The 19648-nt window shown below is 36.7% G+C and overlaps 1 protein-coding gene across 2 annotated transcripts in view; it reads left to right on the forward strand.

Annotated features, from left to right (window-relative positions):
* SLC35D2 (solute carrier family 35 member D2) overlaps positions 1-19224 on the forward strand; it is a 56343-nt gene extending 37119 nt beyond the window's left edge. For both annotated transcript variants that reach the window (XM_043975310.1, XM_043975311.1), the window contains 5 exons: positions 3791-3883; positions 10739-10806; positions 14621-14699; positions 17011-17093; positions 17633-19224. In XM_043975310.1, coding sequence (XP_043831245.1) covers positions 3791-3883; positions 10739-10806; positions 14621-14699; positions 17011-17093; positions 17633-17750 — 441 coding nt within the window. In that variant the 3' untranslated portion in view covers positions 17751-19224. The remainder of the gene's footprint in view (positions 1-3790; positions 3884-10738; positions 10807-14620; positions 14700-17010; positions 17094-17632) is intronic.
* Positions 19225-19648: the final 424 nt, after the last annotated feature.

The raw sequence follows: 19648 nt of genomic DNA on the forward strand, positions 1-19648 counted from the left end.
CATACAAATCAAATCAGATCTAAATAATTGGAAAGATATCAATTGCTCATGGATAGGTTGAGCTAATATAATAAAAATGACAATTCTACCTAAATTAATTTACTTATTCAGTGCCATGCCAATCAGACTACCTAAATTTATTTTATAGAGCTAGAAAAAATAATAACAAAATTCATCTGGAAAAACAAAAAGTCAAGAATATCAAGGGAAATAATGAAAAAAAATGCACAGGAAGCTGAGTTAGCTGTACCAAATCTGAAGCTCTACTATAAAGTGGCAGTCATCAAAACTATCTGGTACTGGCCAAGAAATAGAGCAGAGGATCAATGGAATAGGCTAGGCACAGGAGACACAGTAGTAAATGACATTAGTAATGTACTGTTTGATAAACCCAAAGACTCCAGCTCCTGGGATAGGAATTCAGTATTTGACAAAAACTGCTGGGAAAACTGGAAGATAGTATGGCAGAAATTAGGCATAGACCAACATCTTACACATTATACTAAAATAAGGTCAAAATGAGTACATGATAAGAGGTGATACCATAGGTAAATTAGGAGAGGAAGGAATAGTTTACCTTTCGATCTTTGGAAAGGAGAACAGTTTATGACCAAACAAGAGATAGAGAATATTACGAAATGCAAAATGGATTGTTTTGATTACATTAAATTTAAAAGTTTTTGTACAAACAGAAGCAATGCATCCAAAATTAGAAGGGAGGCAGAAAGCTGAGAAACAATTTTTAAGGCCAGTACTTCTGATAAAGGCCTCATTTCTAAAATATATAGGGAACTAAATCAAATTTATAAGAATCCAAGTCATTCCCCAATTGAGAAATGGTCAAAAGATGTGAACAGGCAGTTTTCTGATGAAGAAATCAAAGCTATCTATTCCCATATGAAAAAATGCTCTAAATCACTATTGATTAGAGAAATGCAAATTAAAACAACCTTGAGGTACCACCTGACACCTATCAGATTGGCTAATATGACAAAAAAGGAAAATAGTAAATGTTGGAGAAGCTGTGAAAAAATTGGAACACTAATGCATTGTTGGTGGAGCTGTGAACTGATCCAACCATTCTGGAGAGCAATTTGGAATTATGCCCAAAGGGCTATAAAGCTGTGCATACCTTTTGACCCAGCAATACCACTACTGGGTCTTTTCCCCAAAGAGATCATAAAAAAGGGAAAAGGACCCACATGTACAAAAATATTTATAGCTGCTCTTTTTGTGGTGGCAAGGAATTGGAAACTGAGGGGCTGCCCATCAATTGGGGAATGGCTGAACAAGTTGTGGTATATGAATGTAATGTAATTCTATTGTGCTATAAGAAATGATGAGCAGGAGGAGTTCAGAGAAACCTGGAAGGACTTGCATGAACTGATGATGAGTGAGATGAGCAGAACCAGGAGAACATTGTATATAGCATCAACAACATTGGGTATAGATCAGCTGTGATAGACTTGATTCTTAGCAATACAACGGTGCAAGATAGTTCTAAAGGACTCATGATGGAAAAGGCTCTCCAAATCCAGAAGAAAAAAAAGAACTGTGAAATATGGATGCTGATTGAACCATACTATTTCTTTTGTTTTTGGTGCTGTTGTTTTTCTTTTTAGAGGTTTTTCCTTTTTGCTCTGATTCTTCCCTTATAATCTGGCTAATGCAGAAATATGTTTAATGTTATTATATATGTAAAACCTAAAAAAAAATTTAAACTGACTAGTGAGTTCCCAATGCTTCTACATTGATCTTTTCAGAAAATTCCATTTTCCCTTAATGGAATTGTTTCTTTTTGTCTTCAGAATTTCATTCTTAAGAATCTCTTATACCTCTTGGTCTTACTTCCTCTGTAGACCAGCAGTTGTTTTTTCCTCAGAATATCTTGTCCCCTCTTCCTCAAGAAGAGCCCCAAATCTGTCCTTTGTTTTTGGTTTGTTTGTTTTTGCAGGATAATGAGGGTTAAGTGACTTGCCCAGGGTCACACAGCTAGTAAGTGTCAAATGTCTGAAGCCGAATTTGAACTCAGGTCCTCCTAAATCCAGGACTGATGCTTTATCCAGTATGCCACCTAGCTGCCCCAAATCTGTTTTTGAGTTCTCACTGTATAGCTGTCAGTTCCCTATCTTTTCTACTCTGTGTAAATGCAAGGTCTTTTACTGTCTGAACTCCTAACTAGAATCATATTTCCTCTTCTACCTCAGATTCTCATCTCCCCCACTAAAGCCTTGCTTCTCTTTCCTTTAAAAATGCTTCACGGGGGCAGCTAGGTGGTGCAGTGGATAAAGCACCGGCCCTGAATTCAGGAGAACCTGAGTTCAAATGTGGTCTCAGATACTTGACACTTACTAGCTGTGTGACCTTGGGCCAGTCACTTAACCCTCATTGCCCAGCAAAAACAAAAACACAACAAAAAAATTACTTAGTTGTCCCTAACAACCTTAAGCATTGACTGTGGAGAGGCATTCCTTCATTGTTTTCTTTCCCCGGCCCCAGGAAGAAGAGCAACCTGCAGAATACAGATAACATGCCCTGGGCTATGACAGAATTACAAACATCACAAACTCAGTGCAAGTCATTACCCAATATCCCCTACTCTTCATACTTATTGAGATTTTTCAGCCTTTAAAACTATTTCTGGGGCAGCTAGGTGGCGCAGTGGATAGAGCACCGGCCCTGGAGTCAGGAGTACCTGAGTTCAAATCCGACCTCAGACACTTAACACCTACTAGCTGTGTGACCCTGGGGGAGTCACTTAACCCCAACTGCCTCACCAAAAAAAGAAATTAATTAAAAATATGTATTTCTGGATGTTTACACCTTAAGCACCTGGTTGTTGTTATTAAGCAATCAGTTATCACCTCTTTATAGCTTGAAAATTCTTTCAATTTCCTTTATTTATTTGGAACAACTCCACAGCCAGCCCCACCCTCCTATTTGCTTTGCATTAATCTCCTTTGCATCAACTGGCCCCATTCTCCAATGGACTCTCAATTTGCCTAACTCTCCAAATGTTCCACTAATCTCTTCTCATTTGCCTTGCCTTATCAACCCTCTTCTCCTTCCTGAGTCTTCCTTTTCACGTTCTTAGTCTTTAATCCTCCTTCTTCCTGCTCTTTCTCTTTCAACCTTTCTTAGAATACCAAAATAGAATCTGGACAAGTGTCTGAATGTAGGGATTGTTCTTTAAAATTTCCCCATTTTCTTCCAAGTTAGACCTCCCAAATTCAATCTCTGACATTCTTTACTAATCCAAATCCCTCTAAATCATCTACACCGTTCCCTTCCCTTAACTAAATAAGAGTTCTCTTTTTTTGTCTCCTTTATTATCCCAACAATCTTTTCCCTGTGGAATGTCAAAGTAGATTTTTTAGAAAATTATGTTTAAAATAAAATTTATTTTGAGATTTTGGAGCATGTTTATTTTGAAATTACAATATGGGGGCAGCTAGTTGGCACAGTGGATAGAGCACCGGCCCTGGAGTCAGGAGTACCTGAGTTCAGGTCCAGCCTCAGACACTTAACACTTGCTAGCTGTGTGACCCTGGGCAAGCCACTTGGCCCCAATTGCCTCACCCCCCCCCCCCAAAAAAAAAAGAAATTACAATATGCTTGAAAATAAGTCATTATGATAGAAATGTCAGCCCTTTAAATTATAGAAGAAAAAAGCAATTATTATGAAGAGAACGTGCATTATACTTTTGAATAAATGACATAAATTATAAGTCTGAGGAGTCTTGTAGTAGGATGTTTCTAGAATTGAACAGGTGTTTTTTTTTGTTTACAGGAACTAGGAAAATATGGAGTACTTTTCTACAATGCCTGTTTTATGATCATTCCAACATTCGTTATTAGTATTTCCACAGGAGACCTTCAACAGGTAAGCAGACTGTTACTGATTACAAGTTCTAGCCTCACTTTGAGCAAATGAGTTGCTCAGCTGAGCAACTTGAAAGAGTCTTTCATTTTTGAATATTTAACTTCATGATGTTCATTTAAATATGTTAAACTAGCAGACATTATTAGTATGATGTACAAATAGAAGATACACATGTCTAAATAATTTAAATGTTTAATTGATAATGTATTTACTACTATTTGAATTATTTCTTTGAAACATCTGTCCTTAGCCATACAGCAAACTCTTCTCTTATTCCTTTATGAATACATTAATTTATCAAGGATTCATGATTTCTTATATGTGAGAATCTCTTCCACTAACACAGATCACAACTTCTTTATAACTTTTAGTTCTGGTGAATTATCTGATAGGTAAAGTGGATTATCCATGGTCACACAACTTCTTTATAACTTTTAGTTCTGGTAAATTACCTGATAGGTAAAGTGGATTATCCATGGTCACACAACTGTTACATGCCAGAGATGATATTTGAGCCCAGGTATTTCAGATTCCAAATCCAGCATGCTATCTGCTATACCAAATAGTTTCTCTCCTTTTCGAATGATAGTGACAATGATAATAATTATGACAACAATGACTCATCTTTATATAGCACTTTGACATTTATAATATTCTTTACCCACAAAAGCCCTTTGAGGTAACTAAAATGATTATTATATTGGTTTTACAGAGGCAATTGAGGGTAAGTGTATTGTCTATGGTCACCTAATTGGTAACTCTTAGAAGTGGGATTTCAATCTATAGCACAAGGCTATATAAGCATATAATTAAAAAGACCTGATTTCAAATCTAGCCTCAGAATACTTACTAGCTGTGTGACCCTGGTCAAGTCATTTAATCCTGTTTCCCTCAGTTTCCTCATCTGTAAAATGAGCTGGAGAAGGAAATAGCCTACCACTTCAGTATCTTTGCCAAGAAAACCCCAAATAGGGTCATATGACTGAAATGACTGAACAACATGAATACATATGTATAAGTGTGTATGTATATATATATGCATGTATAAATATATATGCATATATATTCTTTTCACTGTGTTAAGCTGCCTCTCTAATAATAGAATGGCATAGCATATATTAAATTTTAACTAATTCAGTGTAATAAGAATTTCATTTCTTTAGTTCTTTCCTGATTGCCTCACCAACAGTGAGGTAGGGAGTGCAGGTGGCCTAAGTAGCATACTTATAGGGGCAGCTAGGCAGTGTGGTCCATAGGAGTCTGGAAGATCTGGGTTTAAATCTGGCCTCAGACACATACTAGCTGTATAACCTCAGGCAAGTCACTTAACCTCTGTTTGCTTCAGTTTCCTCAAGTGCAAAATAAGGATAATAATAGCTTCTACCTCCCAGAGTTGTTGCATGGATCAAATGAGATAATAGGTATTTTTTAAGTGCTTAGTCCAGTGCTACTAATTATATCAGTAGATTCAAAGAAGGGTTTTGAAAGTCAGTGGTATAGTGGATAGAGCACTGGGTCTAGAGTCAGGAAGTTCCTGAATTCAAATCTGGTCTGAGATATTTACTAGCTGTTTTCCTGGGCAAGTCATTTAACCTCTGCTTGCCTGTTTCCTTAACCGTAAAATGGGGATAATAACAGAACCTATCTCCCAGGGTTATGATGAGGATCAAATGAGATAATAACTTTAAGTTCTAAGCCCAGTGCTTGGCACATAGTAAGTACTTTATAAAAATTAAATATTATTATTATTTAGATTAAAAAAGCCTAGGAATAAAGGTAGCATTATCTGTAATGAAGATAAAACCAAGAGTAAAACAAAGATAAAGGTTGTCACCAATACTATTGATATCATTCTAGAAATAGTAGCTATTGCGATAAGACAAGATAATAATAGCCTTCTGGTTGATCTTCCTGTCTCAATTCATACCTTACTTCAATGCATCCTCCAGTCGGCTGCTAAAATGCATATCTGAACATTTAAGTTCCCTGCTCAATAAATTCCAGGGGCTCCCCCTGTTATCTGCAAGATCAAACATAGAGTCCTCTGTTGGACATTTTCAGCTCTCCATATGTCAGCTTCTTCATATCTTTCTAGTCTTCTATTCAAATATATTGGTTCTTTGTTCTGTATCAACCAGTGACACTGATCTTATGGGAAGGTTAAATTCCCTTTCCAGATTCTCTGCCTTTTCACTGGCTGTCACCCCATGCTAGAATGTTCTTCTTCCTTACCTTTGCCTTCTGGTTTCTCTGGCTTCCTTCAGGACAGCTCAAATGGTATTTTCTACAGGAGGCCTTTCCTGTGTCTTCTCCGATGTCTTCTCTTCCATTTACAATTCTTTGCATATGTTTCCATCATCTGAATGTGAGCTCCTTGACTATAGGGCCCATGGTTTTGTCTTTTCTTTGTATTCCCAACTCTTAGCACAGTGCTTGATATATCAAATGCCTTAAAATGCTTGATTTACAGAGGGAAATTGAGAGAATAAGTGTTGAAAAGAAGAAACAAAGTTTTTGTTATTTGTAGAAATTATGATGATTTACTTTAAAACCCTTAGGCAACTAAATAATTTGCATAATTAATAATTTATTTTAAATAGCTATGTATGAAATAAACCCACAAAAATCATCAGTCTTTCCATATATTTCCAGCAAATTTGAGTAGGAATATGTAGAATGGAAAAATTCCCTTCAGAATAACTATAGGATGTATAAAATATCTGGAAATTCACCTACCAAGACATGTTTAGGAATTATTATAATATCATAGATTTAGATCTGGCAGGGACATTAAAGGCCAGTGAATTCAACCCCTTTATTTTGCAGATGAGGTAACTGAGGAATTATATGAATATAACTGCAAAACAATTAAATTAGAAAAGTTGATCAGCAGATCAGAACAGGTTCACAAGATCCAGAAATGATTGAAAACCGATAAACCCAGAGGCACTAACTATTTTCTGACTTTTTGCCACTGCTGCTACAGTCTGATTGGTCCTCCAGAGGCTCCCTGTAGGAGTTTAGGAACCATGAGATAGGATGTCCTGATTGGAAGGGATTAGGGTAGGGATTAAGCATTTATATAGCTACTATGTGCCAAGGAATGTGCTAAGTGCTTTACACTATTATTTAATTTGGTCCTCATAACACCCCTATAAGATACTTCCTGTTATCCTCACTTAAAAGTTGAGGAGACTAAGGCAAACAGGTCAAATAACTTGTCCAGGGTGACACACTTAGTAAATGTCTGAGGCTAGATTTGAATTTAAGTCTTCCAGACTCCAATCCCAGCATTCTATCCACTGTGCTACCTGGCTCACTGGGGAGTCTTCACTATATCTTGCTTGCCCCAGATCCAACTGTGCTCTTTCACCCTGTCTAATTTCTGACCTACCACCACTACTGCTGCACCCTTTGATAAAGAAACATTTGTTAAGTATTTCTTACGTTCCAGGAATTGTGCTAAGCAATAGGATTACAAAGACAAAAATGAAAGTCCGTGCCTTCAAGGAGCTTACATCCTATTGGGGGGACACACCATGTAGAGAAATATGTATATTCATAATAAATACAATAAAAAACTTTAGGTATATGGGGAGAACACTAACAGCTGGTGGAATTAAGAGAACTTTTTTTAAAAGATGTCACTTTATTATAGTTTTGAAGAATATAATTCTAAGAAAGGAGGAGAGTGAATTTTCAGTATTGGGGAGAGGTAGTACAGAGATTCAAAGATGGGAGATTGAATGTTGTCTTTGAGGAAGAACAAGATATCCAGTTTGACTGGGAAGGGGAATGATGAATAACAAGATTGAAAATGTAAATTGTAGCCAGGTTGAAAAGGAGTTTAAAAGCTAAATAGATGAGTTTATATTTGATCACAGAAGCAATAGGTAACCATAGGAACTTACTGAATAGGGGAGTTAAATTGTCAGATCTTCATCTTAGGAAAATAAATTTGCCAGCTGTGTGGGGGATAGAGAGGAGAGGAGAAATATTTGAGGCATGGAGATTTATTAGGACACCATTTCAGTAGTCTAGATGAGAGATAAGGAGGAGCTGAACTAGTATGTGGTTGTGTAGGAAGAGAGAAGGAGACAGTCATGAGATATTCTGGAGGTAGACCACAGGATGTGGGATAAAGGCTAATGAGGAGTCAAGGATAAAACCAAATTTGTGAACCTGAGTGACTGGAAGAATGATGGTGCCTTTAACAGATGCAGAGAGGTTTGGAAGTAGGTTGGGCTTTGTAGGAAAGATAGTAGGTTTATTATGGGATATGTTGATATGAGGTACCTTGAGAACATCCAAGTGGAAATACCCAGTAGGCACTGATGCAGGAGTAGATACCAGGAGATGGGATTGGACTGGATAGAGAGATCTGGGAATCCTAAGTATAGACGCTATAGTTGAATACATGGGAGTTCATTAGATCACAAAGTGAGAATGTGTGGAAAGGAAGAAGAAGGAGCAGGAAACCTTAGAGGAAAGGATATGGATGATTAATTCAACAACACAGACTACTAAGAAGGAATTGTCAGACAGCTAGGAGTAGAGCCAAGAGAATAGTGACCAGAGATGACATAAAACAGATTAGGTAAAACTTTTACTAAGGGTTTACTATCTGCCAGGCACTGTGCTAAATACTGGAAAGGTAAACAAAAAGAAAGACACTCTCTTCCCTCTAGGAGCTCATATTGTAATAGAGAAAGACAATAGAAAAGAGAGCTGAAAGAGTAAAAGGGATGAAGACGCCATTGTGGGGAGCAAGGTGGAAAAGTCCAACAGCCAGAGCCAGGTCAGAAGTCACCATTGGGCACATTCTCAAATGGAAATTCCAAGGAGAAACTCACCAATTAGAGAAAGACACCACAGGGGTAGAGGCATCCTCCAGCATGGGAGGGCAGCTGGAATAGAGGTGGAAAGTGACAGTCAGGAGCTGAGCTGGGTTAGAAGTGTTGAGAATAGTATTGAGAAAACCCAGAGAAAGGAAAAAATCCAAGAGAAGAGAGTGGTTAACAGTCAAATGATTCAGGGAGAGGTCAAGAAATACTTCAATTAGCAGAACCAGGAGAACATTGTACAAAGTAACAGCAACATTGTATGATGATCATCTGTGATAGACTTAGTAATTTTCAGCAATACAATGATCCAAGACAATTCCAAAGGACTCATGATGGAAAATGCTCTCTACATCCAGAAAAAAAGAACTGTGGAATCTGAATGAAGATTGAACCATACTGTTTCTACTTTGTTGTTGTTTTTTTCTTTTTTGAGGCTTTTCCCTTGTGTTCTGATTCTTCTTTCACAATATGACTAATGCAGAAATATACTTAATGTGATTGTACATATATAACCTATATCAGATTGCTTTCTATCTTGGGGAGGGGGGATAGAAGGGAGGGAGAGAGAAAAATTTGGAATTCAAAATGTAATAAAAACAAATGTTGAAAACTATCTTTACATATAACTGGAAAATAATAAAATGCTTTTATGATAAAAAATAAATACTTCAATTAATAGAAGGTCTTCAGATTGGACAATTAGGGGGTCTTTGGAGAGATCAGTTTCAGTTGAGTAATAAATTCAGATGGCAGATTGCAGAGGATTCAAGAAGGGATTTGAAAAGAAAGTATATACAACTCTTTTAAAGAAGTTGGCTGGGGTCAGCTAGGTGGCACAATGGATAGAGCACTGGCCCTGGATTCAGGAGGACCTGAGTTCAAATCTGACCTCACTCAGACACTTAACACTTACTAGCTGTGTGACCCTGAGCAAGTCACTTAACCTCAATTACCTCACCAAAAAACAAAACAAACAAAAAAATAAACAACAACAAAAAGAAGTTGGTTGACATAATTGATAACTGGAGTGTGCTTGTAAATGTTTAACAAGAAGTTAGGTGCAGGGCAGGAATGTACACACAATATACTTTAAAAAATAACTGGGGCGGCTAGGTGGCGCAGTGGATAAGCACCAGCCCTGGATTCAGGAGTACCTGAGTTCAAATCCGGCCTCAGACACTTGACACTTACTAGCTGTGTGACCCTGGGCAAGTCACTTAACCCCCATTGCCCCGCAAAAAAAAAAAACCCAAGGTAGTGATTCACCTTAAATCTCCCAAATTTGCCTCCAAACAATTTTAAAATAACACCTCAAAATGAATTCTGGAGCATCAGAACCACCAAAAGGATAGGGTGAAACAATTTTCCAGTTCAAGACAACTTAGAAGGTCAGCAGGAAAGGTCGGTCTCACTGGGGGGAGAGTGGAGTGTAGCCTAAATCAGGCCATGCCCCAGTAAGCCAGCAGCAGGCTGTGGGGGTAACTGAATTGGCAGCTGCAGCTTCTGGAGCTCTTAGCCCACAGATGGTAAATGGTGGAACAACTGGTCAGAAGGACCTTTTGCTGGCATGGGGTACAGGATTCTGTTGCATTTCCCATAAAAGGTCTGGGTTGCAGTCCCAAGAGCAAGGCAGAGCACTAGCCCAGTAGAGTGTGTGGCTGCAGAGAAGGGACCTTTTATGTGTAGGTCCTGTGGAGCTTTTTGTGCTATGGAATGTAAAATGTTTGTGAATCTAATTTCTGACAGACTACTTTCCAGTTTTCCTTTCAGTTTCTGTCAAGTCATTTTACTCATTGCTTACAATTTCTCAATCAGTGGAGGAGTAAAAATTATTATGGTTTTATTGTGTATCCAAAATTCTGAATATATAGATCCTTGTATTTTAGAATGGCTATTTTATAATTACATTGTATAAATTTCTTATGGTAGCTGACACTTTTTAATATAATCCATGTGATTATATGGTATTTTATTCATCTAATCATCACTTCTGTCTCTTTCTAAACAATAGGCTACTGAGTTCAGCCAGTGGAGGAACATTTTATTTATCATTCAGTTTCTTCTTTCCTGTTTTCTGGGGTAAGAAGCCAAAGAGGACTTCACATGGTATTATTGTAGTTCTTCACCATAATCAAATGATAATACAAGACCATTCAGGAAAATCCATTGTCAGAGTGGGATAGGTGTGAGAAATAAACAAATGCAGCAGATAATTCCTATCTTTTATGAATAGTCTTAAGAGCAAACATTTAGTAGAAATTAGAAACTTAGTAGAAAGTAGAAACATAGGTGTGTAGAAAAAATGAATTTAGGTGTGATTGTGGTTGTAAGAGAGATAAAAAGAATGGAATTTTAGTATTGATTTGTCTGTTGAGTGTCAACATGTGCCACTATATGATCTGAGAGAGCCACAGGATTATAAGAGATGATACTTGACTTCTGTTGAAAGCTAATGGCTGGGGGCAGGTAGGTGGCACAGTGGATAAAGCACAGGTCCTGGATTCAGGAGGACCTGAGTTCAAATCTGGCCTCAGACACTTAACACTTACTAGCTGCGTGACTCTGGGCATGTCACTTAACCCTCATTGCCTTGCCAAAAAAAAAGGAAAGCTAAGGGCTTTCAATATAACCTTGGATAAATCACTTAATCATCTGCTCCTTTATTTAAAACTATAGAATTTTGAATTGGAGGGCATCTTAGAGATTATCTAGCCCAAACTCCTCATAATAGAGATGAGGAAACTGAGGCCCACAGAGAGAAATAATGAACCCGATGTCATACAGATTGTTAATGACAGAGATAAGGTTTCCAGACTCCTTGTTCAGTGCTCTTTCAGTTAGTCAATTAACCAACAAGTATTTATTAAGCATTTACTATGTGTGGAGCTCTGTTCTAAGTGTTGATGATACAAATAAAAAGCAAAAATAGTCTGTTGTCAAAGGGCTTACATTCTAATGTGAATTAGATATTGCTGCTCTTTGAACAGTTAATGGAGATTCAGTCAGCACACTCTTCCAAGGGAACATATACTAGAAACTTTTAGAAGAGATCTTAATGCTGATCTCTGATGCTCCTTTCAGCTCATGATCCTACATACACATGATTTTCTCATTTAATCATTAACACTCTCGTTTTATTGGATTGATTAATCATTCACAGTTCAAGTTATGAGAGTTATGTTTTTATTCTCCTCCAAATGTCTCTTTTTTAAATTGGGATTTCTTGGTTCTTCTTTCTCTTTAAAGACTTATGTACTTATGTACTTCCAGTCATTTTTGCTTAACATACTTTGACAAACCTTATTTTCACAGACTCTCTTCCTCCTACCCTCAAACCTCATGTCTCATTTGTCACCACTTCCCCTAGTTTTAATTTATTAATGATTTATTCTTTCTTCCTTTTAATTCTTCTTTTGTTTTTTCTTAGTTTAGTAAAATTCTCCTTTCTCTCCTTCCTCTTTTGTATGCTGTATGCAATAACTGTGGTATTTGTGGCAATCTGTGGTCTAAGCAGTTCAAATTGTCTCATGCTACCTTTCTTAAGTCTACAGGATGATAGTGTGTCACTGTTTTAATTATCTAGTGAGAGAAGGTGAGTTGCCTACAAGGTAGTCCTCTCCCTGAGCCACCAGTTTACTAGCTCCTCCACTTTCTCTCTGATGTATACATGAGATAATCTTTATAAAAGCAGCAATATATTCATTTGGCCATCAAAGAATCCTTTGTTTATACATATCTAGATGGTTTCTCTCATCATCACAGAGCCTTTGCTGCAAGTGGTGGCACTAGCCAGGTTCAGAGATGTCTAGAGATGAAAAGCATTATTACCTAAAATATGATATCCACAGCTCTAGAGTCCTTTACCCTACTTTCTTCTTTCTCACTATTCCCTTTCCCCCATTCATGGGACTCAGATATTCAACATATTTATGGTCAAATAGTTTATTGAACATAGAAAACATGGAAAGAAAAAAGTTACATGCACCTTAACAAAGCCACCAGTCTCCCTAAACTTCCTTCTTTCCCCTCCCGGTTTTTCTGGAGTGGCCTTGGAAATTTATGTACCACACATGCCCAAGGACCATGGGAAGGGTAGGGGGTATCTGGAACCCCAATTCTAGATAAGGAACTATACCAGGGAAAACCAGGGGAAGAATAGTAAGAGAAACAATCTTTCCCTCCTGTTCACTAGCCCGGTGGGAGTCAGAGTAGGTGCCAGTGTAAGAATTCAGTATTGACCTAGATCAGCTCCAAATTGCAGGTCTCCTACTGTCCCTGTCACCTAATGAAAACCCAGGATTCTCAGACCACAATAGTGACTGCCCCTTCTCTCTAGCCTACATGGTGATTAGCAAGTCAGAGAAATATGAGGACAGTGGAAGGAAGTAAAAGGCAGCTAAATTCTGATGCAAGTGTTTAGATCATATCCCATCTATCTTGTCATCTGGCTTCCTGCCCAACCTTGATGTGTTCCCTCTCTGATACTCAGAGGGAAGAGCAATCATCACACCTGCAGTGCCAGTAGTATCTTTATCTCTGTATCATCGTCAGCATCATCACTTCAGGCTCAGGGGGAGAAATAATACTAATTAAAATAGATAAAAGGGCAATGTGTGGGCATAGATTACACTATGATACTTTTGTCAATGTATACTATGTTCTTTCTTATTTTTGTTTTATGGAAAGAGCACTGGTTTTGGAATTGAAAGACCTGGTCTGGGGCAGCTAGGTGGTGCAGTGGATAGAGTACCGGCCCTGGTGTCAGGAGTACCTGAGTTCAAATCCGGCCTCAGACACTTAACACTCACTAGCTGTGTGACCCTGGGCAAGTCACTTAATCCCAATTGCCTCACTAAAAAAAAAAAAGAAAGAAAGACCTGGTCTGAAATCCTAGCCCAATCACTTACTACCTAAATAATTTATTCATAATAGGAATATATTTATCCCTTCTAAGAATGTTAGGAAGGTCCTGATTTTGATATTGATAGGACATTTTATACACACACACACACACATATATACACACAATACTAAATACATATATACATTATACATATATATGCATTATACATGCATTACACACACATACACACACACATATATATATTTACACTGCCTATCCTCGATCTATTTTTCTAAAAATATTTCTCTTGCTAGAAGGACTGACTACTAAGCATTTTCCAATACATGATGATAATGGATTCTTTCCATCTCTCTTTGTCCTAGCTCCAAACAAGTGTCTTGTACATTCCTACTATGGGCCAACGAGGTCTGGAATTGTTAGTTCTATTACTGTCAGTCTGGAGTATAGGCTGATGTCTTTGTTTTATGCAGGAGCATAGCTAGAAGGGATAGTACCCTGTAGTCTGTAGTCCGATGTTTTACAGGATAATGAAAATGTAACTAATTCTGTATTATCTGTAGTTATAGGGCACAAGACTGTTATAGACAAAATAAATCCACTAATAATATAAAGTTCTTATTTTAGCTATTAGTTTTTAGCTTAGTCTTCCCCACTCTCAATGCATCCACAATAAACAAAAAGGAGTCACTTTTTTAGGGAAAAAAATCATTCCCCCCTCAATCTGCTCCAAGTGAGTTTTAGGTTCATCTCTATCTTTTATTTAAAAAAAAATTCCTTTCTACTGTCAGTAGTCAGTGGTGGGAATGGAAGATAAGCAAAATTTCCAAAAAAGAAAAGATATGGATAATCCACAACAGGCTATTTATCCCTGAATAATTCAGAATTAACTTGGGCTATTTTCAGAAATGGTTCTTAAACATTTTGTGACATGTGCTTCTTTACTCCAAAGCACTGATAAGGAGGTCAGTCATTGCTGAATATATTCTTGTCATTAATCACAAGGCATGAACTTACTTTTTCTTGCTTCAGGTTTCTGTTGATGTATTCCACGGTGCTCTGTAGCTATTACAATTCTGCCCTAACAACTACAGTGGTGGGTGCTGTTAAGGTAAGTGAAGGTACTAAAGAAAAGTCTTGGAATGAAGAATTAAATAGATTGGCCCATTTGGTGATGACCCTAGACGTTTTGAGGTAGTGACTGAAATTAAAAGCACTATTTCTAGAAAGTGTTGCAGTGGGCTTAGACAGTCTTGGCTTTATCCATTGGAGTTTGGTGATATTGTCTTACTTTCTTGACCACTGGGTTAGGTTGGATCAAGAAGGATTAAATGAGATGGTGGATGGGATGGGAAAGAATTACTAACAAATATGTTGATAAAGACAGTGTTGAGAAATTTTCCTATAACTCCCAAAACAAAATGTGGACAAGTTCTTTAATCAGCTTTAGAAGACTATTATTCACAGGGAATCTAGTGATTGAATGAGAAGATCAATCAAGTTGTACCATTAGTGCTTATAATAAAAATCAAGCAAACAAATAAAAAGAAGCCATCTAAGATTACTATTTTTTTTGTGTGTGTGCTTCTTGTGGAGCCTACAGATCCTGCAGGTTTCCCAAGGAGTAGGGTCTGATTCTCTCACACTTTAACTAGATGTTTCCTGGCTGGTATAATTTGCTTTTATCTAAAGGTCAAGGCCCCAGAAACCTCTCAAGCTGATTAAAGAACTTTATATTTTTTTTTGTGAGGTTCTTGGAAAACTCCTTAATACCTGCATTTTAAAAGTTTTATTGTTTTTGTTTTCATATTACAAACAATTCCAGATTATTCCCTCTCTGTTAGAGCTCTCTTATAACAAAGAAAAACAATTAAGCAAAAAGAATGATACAGTGATCTAGCCAAATATAATGACCTCACTTAAAGGGGTATACAACATTCCACATCTGTAGCATTCTCCAACCTCCCTTGTTTTAAAAATGTTTGTTGTTGTTGTTGTTGTCGTTGTTGTTGCATTTTTGCTAATCTAATTCTTATGAGATAGAATCTCATAATTAATTTGAATTTCTCTAGTAGCGATATGGAGAATTTTTTTCATATGGCCATAGGTAATCTGGATATTTTTTCTTTGAGGACTGCTTGTTCATATTCATAGACTATTTATTCATCGAGAAATGCATCTTGTTCTTATAAATTTGAATCAGTTCCTTATTTACTTTAGAAATGAGACCTTGGGGCAGCTAGGTGGTGCAGTGGATAGAGCACCGGCCCTGAGTTTAGGAGGACCTGAGTTCAAATCCAGCCTCAGACCCTTGACACTTACTAGCTGTGTGACCCTGGGCAAGTCACTTTAAACTTTTAATAATCAAAACTATCGATTTCATCTTCTGTGATCCCTCATCCCTTCTTTGATCATAACCTTTTCCTCTATCCAAAGATCTAATAGGTAATTTTCCCATGTTTCTTTCTTTCTTTTTTCTTTTCTTTTTCTTTTTTCTTTTTTTGTGTGAGGCAAGGATAGTTAAGTGACTTGCCCAGGATCACACAGCTAGTAAGTGTCAAGTGTCTGAGGTCAGATTTGAACTCAGGTCCTCCTGAATCCAGGGCCACCACTGCCCCCCCTTTTCCATGTTTCTTAAATTTATTTATGAAAAAAATATTTATATGACCTTTTATATGTAGGTCACATATCCATTTGAGCTTATCTTGATATAAGGTGTGAAGTATTGGTTTCTGGTTCTGCTTATTTCACTCTTTATCAGCTCATACAAGTCTTCCCAGGATCATCATTTATTATTTATCATTTCTTTTAGCATAATAGTATTTTATCACATACACATTGTAACTTGTTTAGCCATTCCCCAATTGATGAGTACTCCTTGAATTTCTAATTGTTTGCCACCACAAGAGCTGATATATATGTGTGTGTGTGTGTACATATACATATATATACACATACATACATATGCACATATTCATGTGCACGTGTATTCTGTACTTTCAAAAGATGATCTAGCCTTTTACTTCACTGAGAAGATTGAACATCATCATTTGTGATATCCTTTAGTCCTCTCTACTCCAACCTCAATAATATTTTTCAGCATTATCAACTTATTTTTCTTCCAGTTGGCAATAAAGTGCTTAGTTTTTTTCCCTCCTTGGTTCCACCAGTATAATGTATACTCCTTGGGAGAAGGGATTATTTTCTGTTTTGTCTTTTATCGCCCCCTGTCTAGTCCAGTGCCTTGCATGTTTAATACATGTTTTAATGTAATTAACCATAAGTGATAGGAATAAAATAACCAAAGTAATTTCAATTTCAGGATTCACCATAAATGAATTTTCCTTTAATTAAATTCATTATTTCCTAGCAAGTGCATGTTTCCATTATTAATGTACATTAATCCTCTGTCTTGCTTTCAGAATATATCCATTGCTTACATTGGAATGTTATTTGGTGGAGATTATATTTTCTCTGTGTTAAACTTTATTGGACTAAATATTTGGTGAGTATAATTTTAAGTGGACTTATATTGGTAAAAGTATATGAGTAGAGCAGGAGAAATAACAAGCGGGGATATGTAGAAATATGACACTCATGAATAGGGTATGACTAAATGATTGAATGAAAAGGCATTTGCCAAATTATACTTATTATATTATAGGCACTGTGCTAGGCACTGAGAACATAAATACAAAAGTAAGACAATTCTTGCCCTTAGTGAGTTTACATTCTGCTGGTAGATATAGAACATATGTACAGATAAAGATTCATAAAAGATGGTTGTTAGGAAATTTGAACAATTTCTTCTTCCCTCTCATTATAATTGGATTAGTTCTTAGGCTAGCCCACAAATTGCCATTTAACCAATAACCAATAATTTAACCAATAATAATGTAACTAGTAGTTATATTATTTTATGGTATTAGATTATATGTTGGTGCTATAGGACCTTACTACCAAGTATAACATTATGTCTGTGGGGAACCAAAGCAAAATACATTTGTTCAGATACTTATTGATCCTTTTCCCTCTTCTTTCTAGTATGGGAGGAGGAGTGATGTATACATTTTTAACATTACAAGGCCCAGAGCATCCTAAACAGCAAGTGGGTGAAGAAAATATACCTTCTGATGCAAAACTAGAATCTGCTGTTGACTGATAGATTGCCAGAGAGCAGTGGATAGAAGTTCACACAAGTGGGAAATAAACCTTTATATATTAAGCACATGGACAGAACATTTATTGAATGAAAAGGAAATCTACCTCAGTTGCCATTGTGTGAAAAACTGCATGATAGTTGATTTTTTCCCAAAATAATAGTGAACTTAAAGCAAAATTGTTTTGGTTTCAAAGGGAGAGTATTTCTCAAAGAAAATTTTTAGTTTTCTGAGCCTCTGTTGTGTTTCTTTTTTTTCTCTTTTTTTTTGCCTAAAAGGTTTTCTTCATTCTAAAACTTTTGATCTTTGGTAAAACTTCATTGTCATCACTATCTGTTTATATAGGGGGTTGTATTTCACCCAAAAGCAGATTAAAAGAGACTGCTGTGACAGTAAGGGTTTTGTACCAGACAACTTGTCTTTCATTCCAAGAATTCATGAGAAAGATGCCCATGAGAAGAAATCTGTTTTAATAGAAATATTTTCAGAGTGATCACCAAAGTTAGCAAATGAATTACCTGTTAGAGTCCAATAAATTTTGCTTTGTTTTTGTGTATGTGTGAACCTACCTGGCAGGATTGTTCCTTTTCTTTTCTTTAAAATAGAAAGAAAGGAAAGATTTTAATGCTGCATATCATGATACTATTGCAGAGAAACAAAAAGAGGGCATAGACAGCCATTTACAGTGGGAAATACTCCGAATGTGTAATCCTACTTTGTCTCATTATCCAAGATTTTTTTTTTAATTAGAAAATGACTCAGTGGAAAAATATACTCAAGACCTGAACTGTCAGATTTAGTAGCTCATTATCTCTCCACTCATCTCCTCCAAGGTCCTCCCAGAGTAATTAAAAAATAAGATTATTTTGATTTTTTATCAAATATATTCATCCTTTTGGATTTTCCTGACTATGCTATAAGTATTCAAATGAATAGCAGCCTATTGAAACATTTGCCAATTAGGAGACCTGAGTGATAGTCTTTGACTAACTATGTGATCTTTGAAAAAATCACTTAACCTCTCTGGGCTTCAGTTTCAGAGAGAAAGAAGAGAGGAAGAGAGAGAAGAGAGAGGAAAAGGAGAAAATAAGTTTGAACAGATTAGTGGTTCTTGACCTGGTTCCTGGGTTCCAGGAACTTGTTTGTTTGTTCTTAATTTTTTGATAATTAGATTTCAATATAATGGTTTTCCTTTGTAATCCTATGTGTTTTATTTTATGGACTTAAAAATATTGCTCTGAAAAGTGGCCCTTAGGCTTCACTAGATTGTCAATAGTGTCCATGACACAAAATAGGTTAAAAACCCTTGGACTAAGTGGACTTTTAGGTGTCTCAGTAAAGCTAACCTTCTGAGATTTCTCTGATCTTATAAAAGTATTTTTAATTAAGTTTCTTAAAATATTCAGGATGATTTTTGTATTCCAAAGCTCTTATAACATGATGACTTTATAAATTAAAATTCCTTGTCTGCTTCAATGATCCTAATGGATGTTTTTTTGTTTTGTTTTTTAATTTCTCTAGTGGTTTATTATTTGGCAGGAACAGGGTTATTTTTCTTTACTTCTACATATTGGCCAGCAGAGGTCACCCCAAGAGCATCATAGCTGTCTCCTGCTTAGTCAAAGTTCTATTTAGTACCATTGACTTGTCCAGTTGGTGGAGGCAACGTACCAAGTTTCAGAGCATCTCAGCAGAATGATGTCTGGTCCTTGAAATTCCAGCATATCTGGTGAAGGCGGGATCATGAATGTCTGTGAGTATTGTACTCACCATTGAGAGAGGATGGGAAGATTGCTGTAGAGGAGGAGAGGAAAATCTGAGGGTTTGGAGAAGCAAGTATTAGAGGTTCAGTTTGATTAAATGGTATAGGTGGTGCAGTGGCTAGAGCACTTGAGCTTGG

This window comes from Dromiciops gliroides, chromosome 1 (genome assembly GCF_019393635.1).
Source record: "Dromiciops gliroides isolate mDroGli1 chromosome 1, mDroGli1.pri, whole genome shotgun sequence".
Taxonomy (NCBI): Eukaryota; Metazoa; Chordata; class Mammalia; order Microbiotheria; family Microbiotheriidae; genus Dromiciops; species Dromiciops gliroides.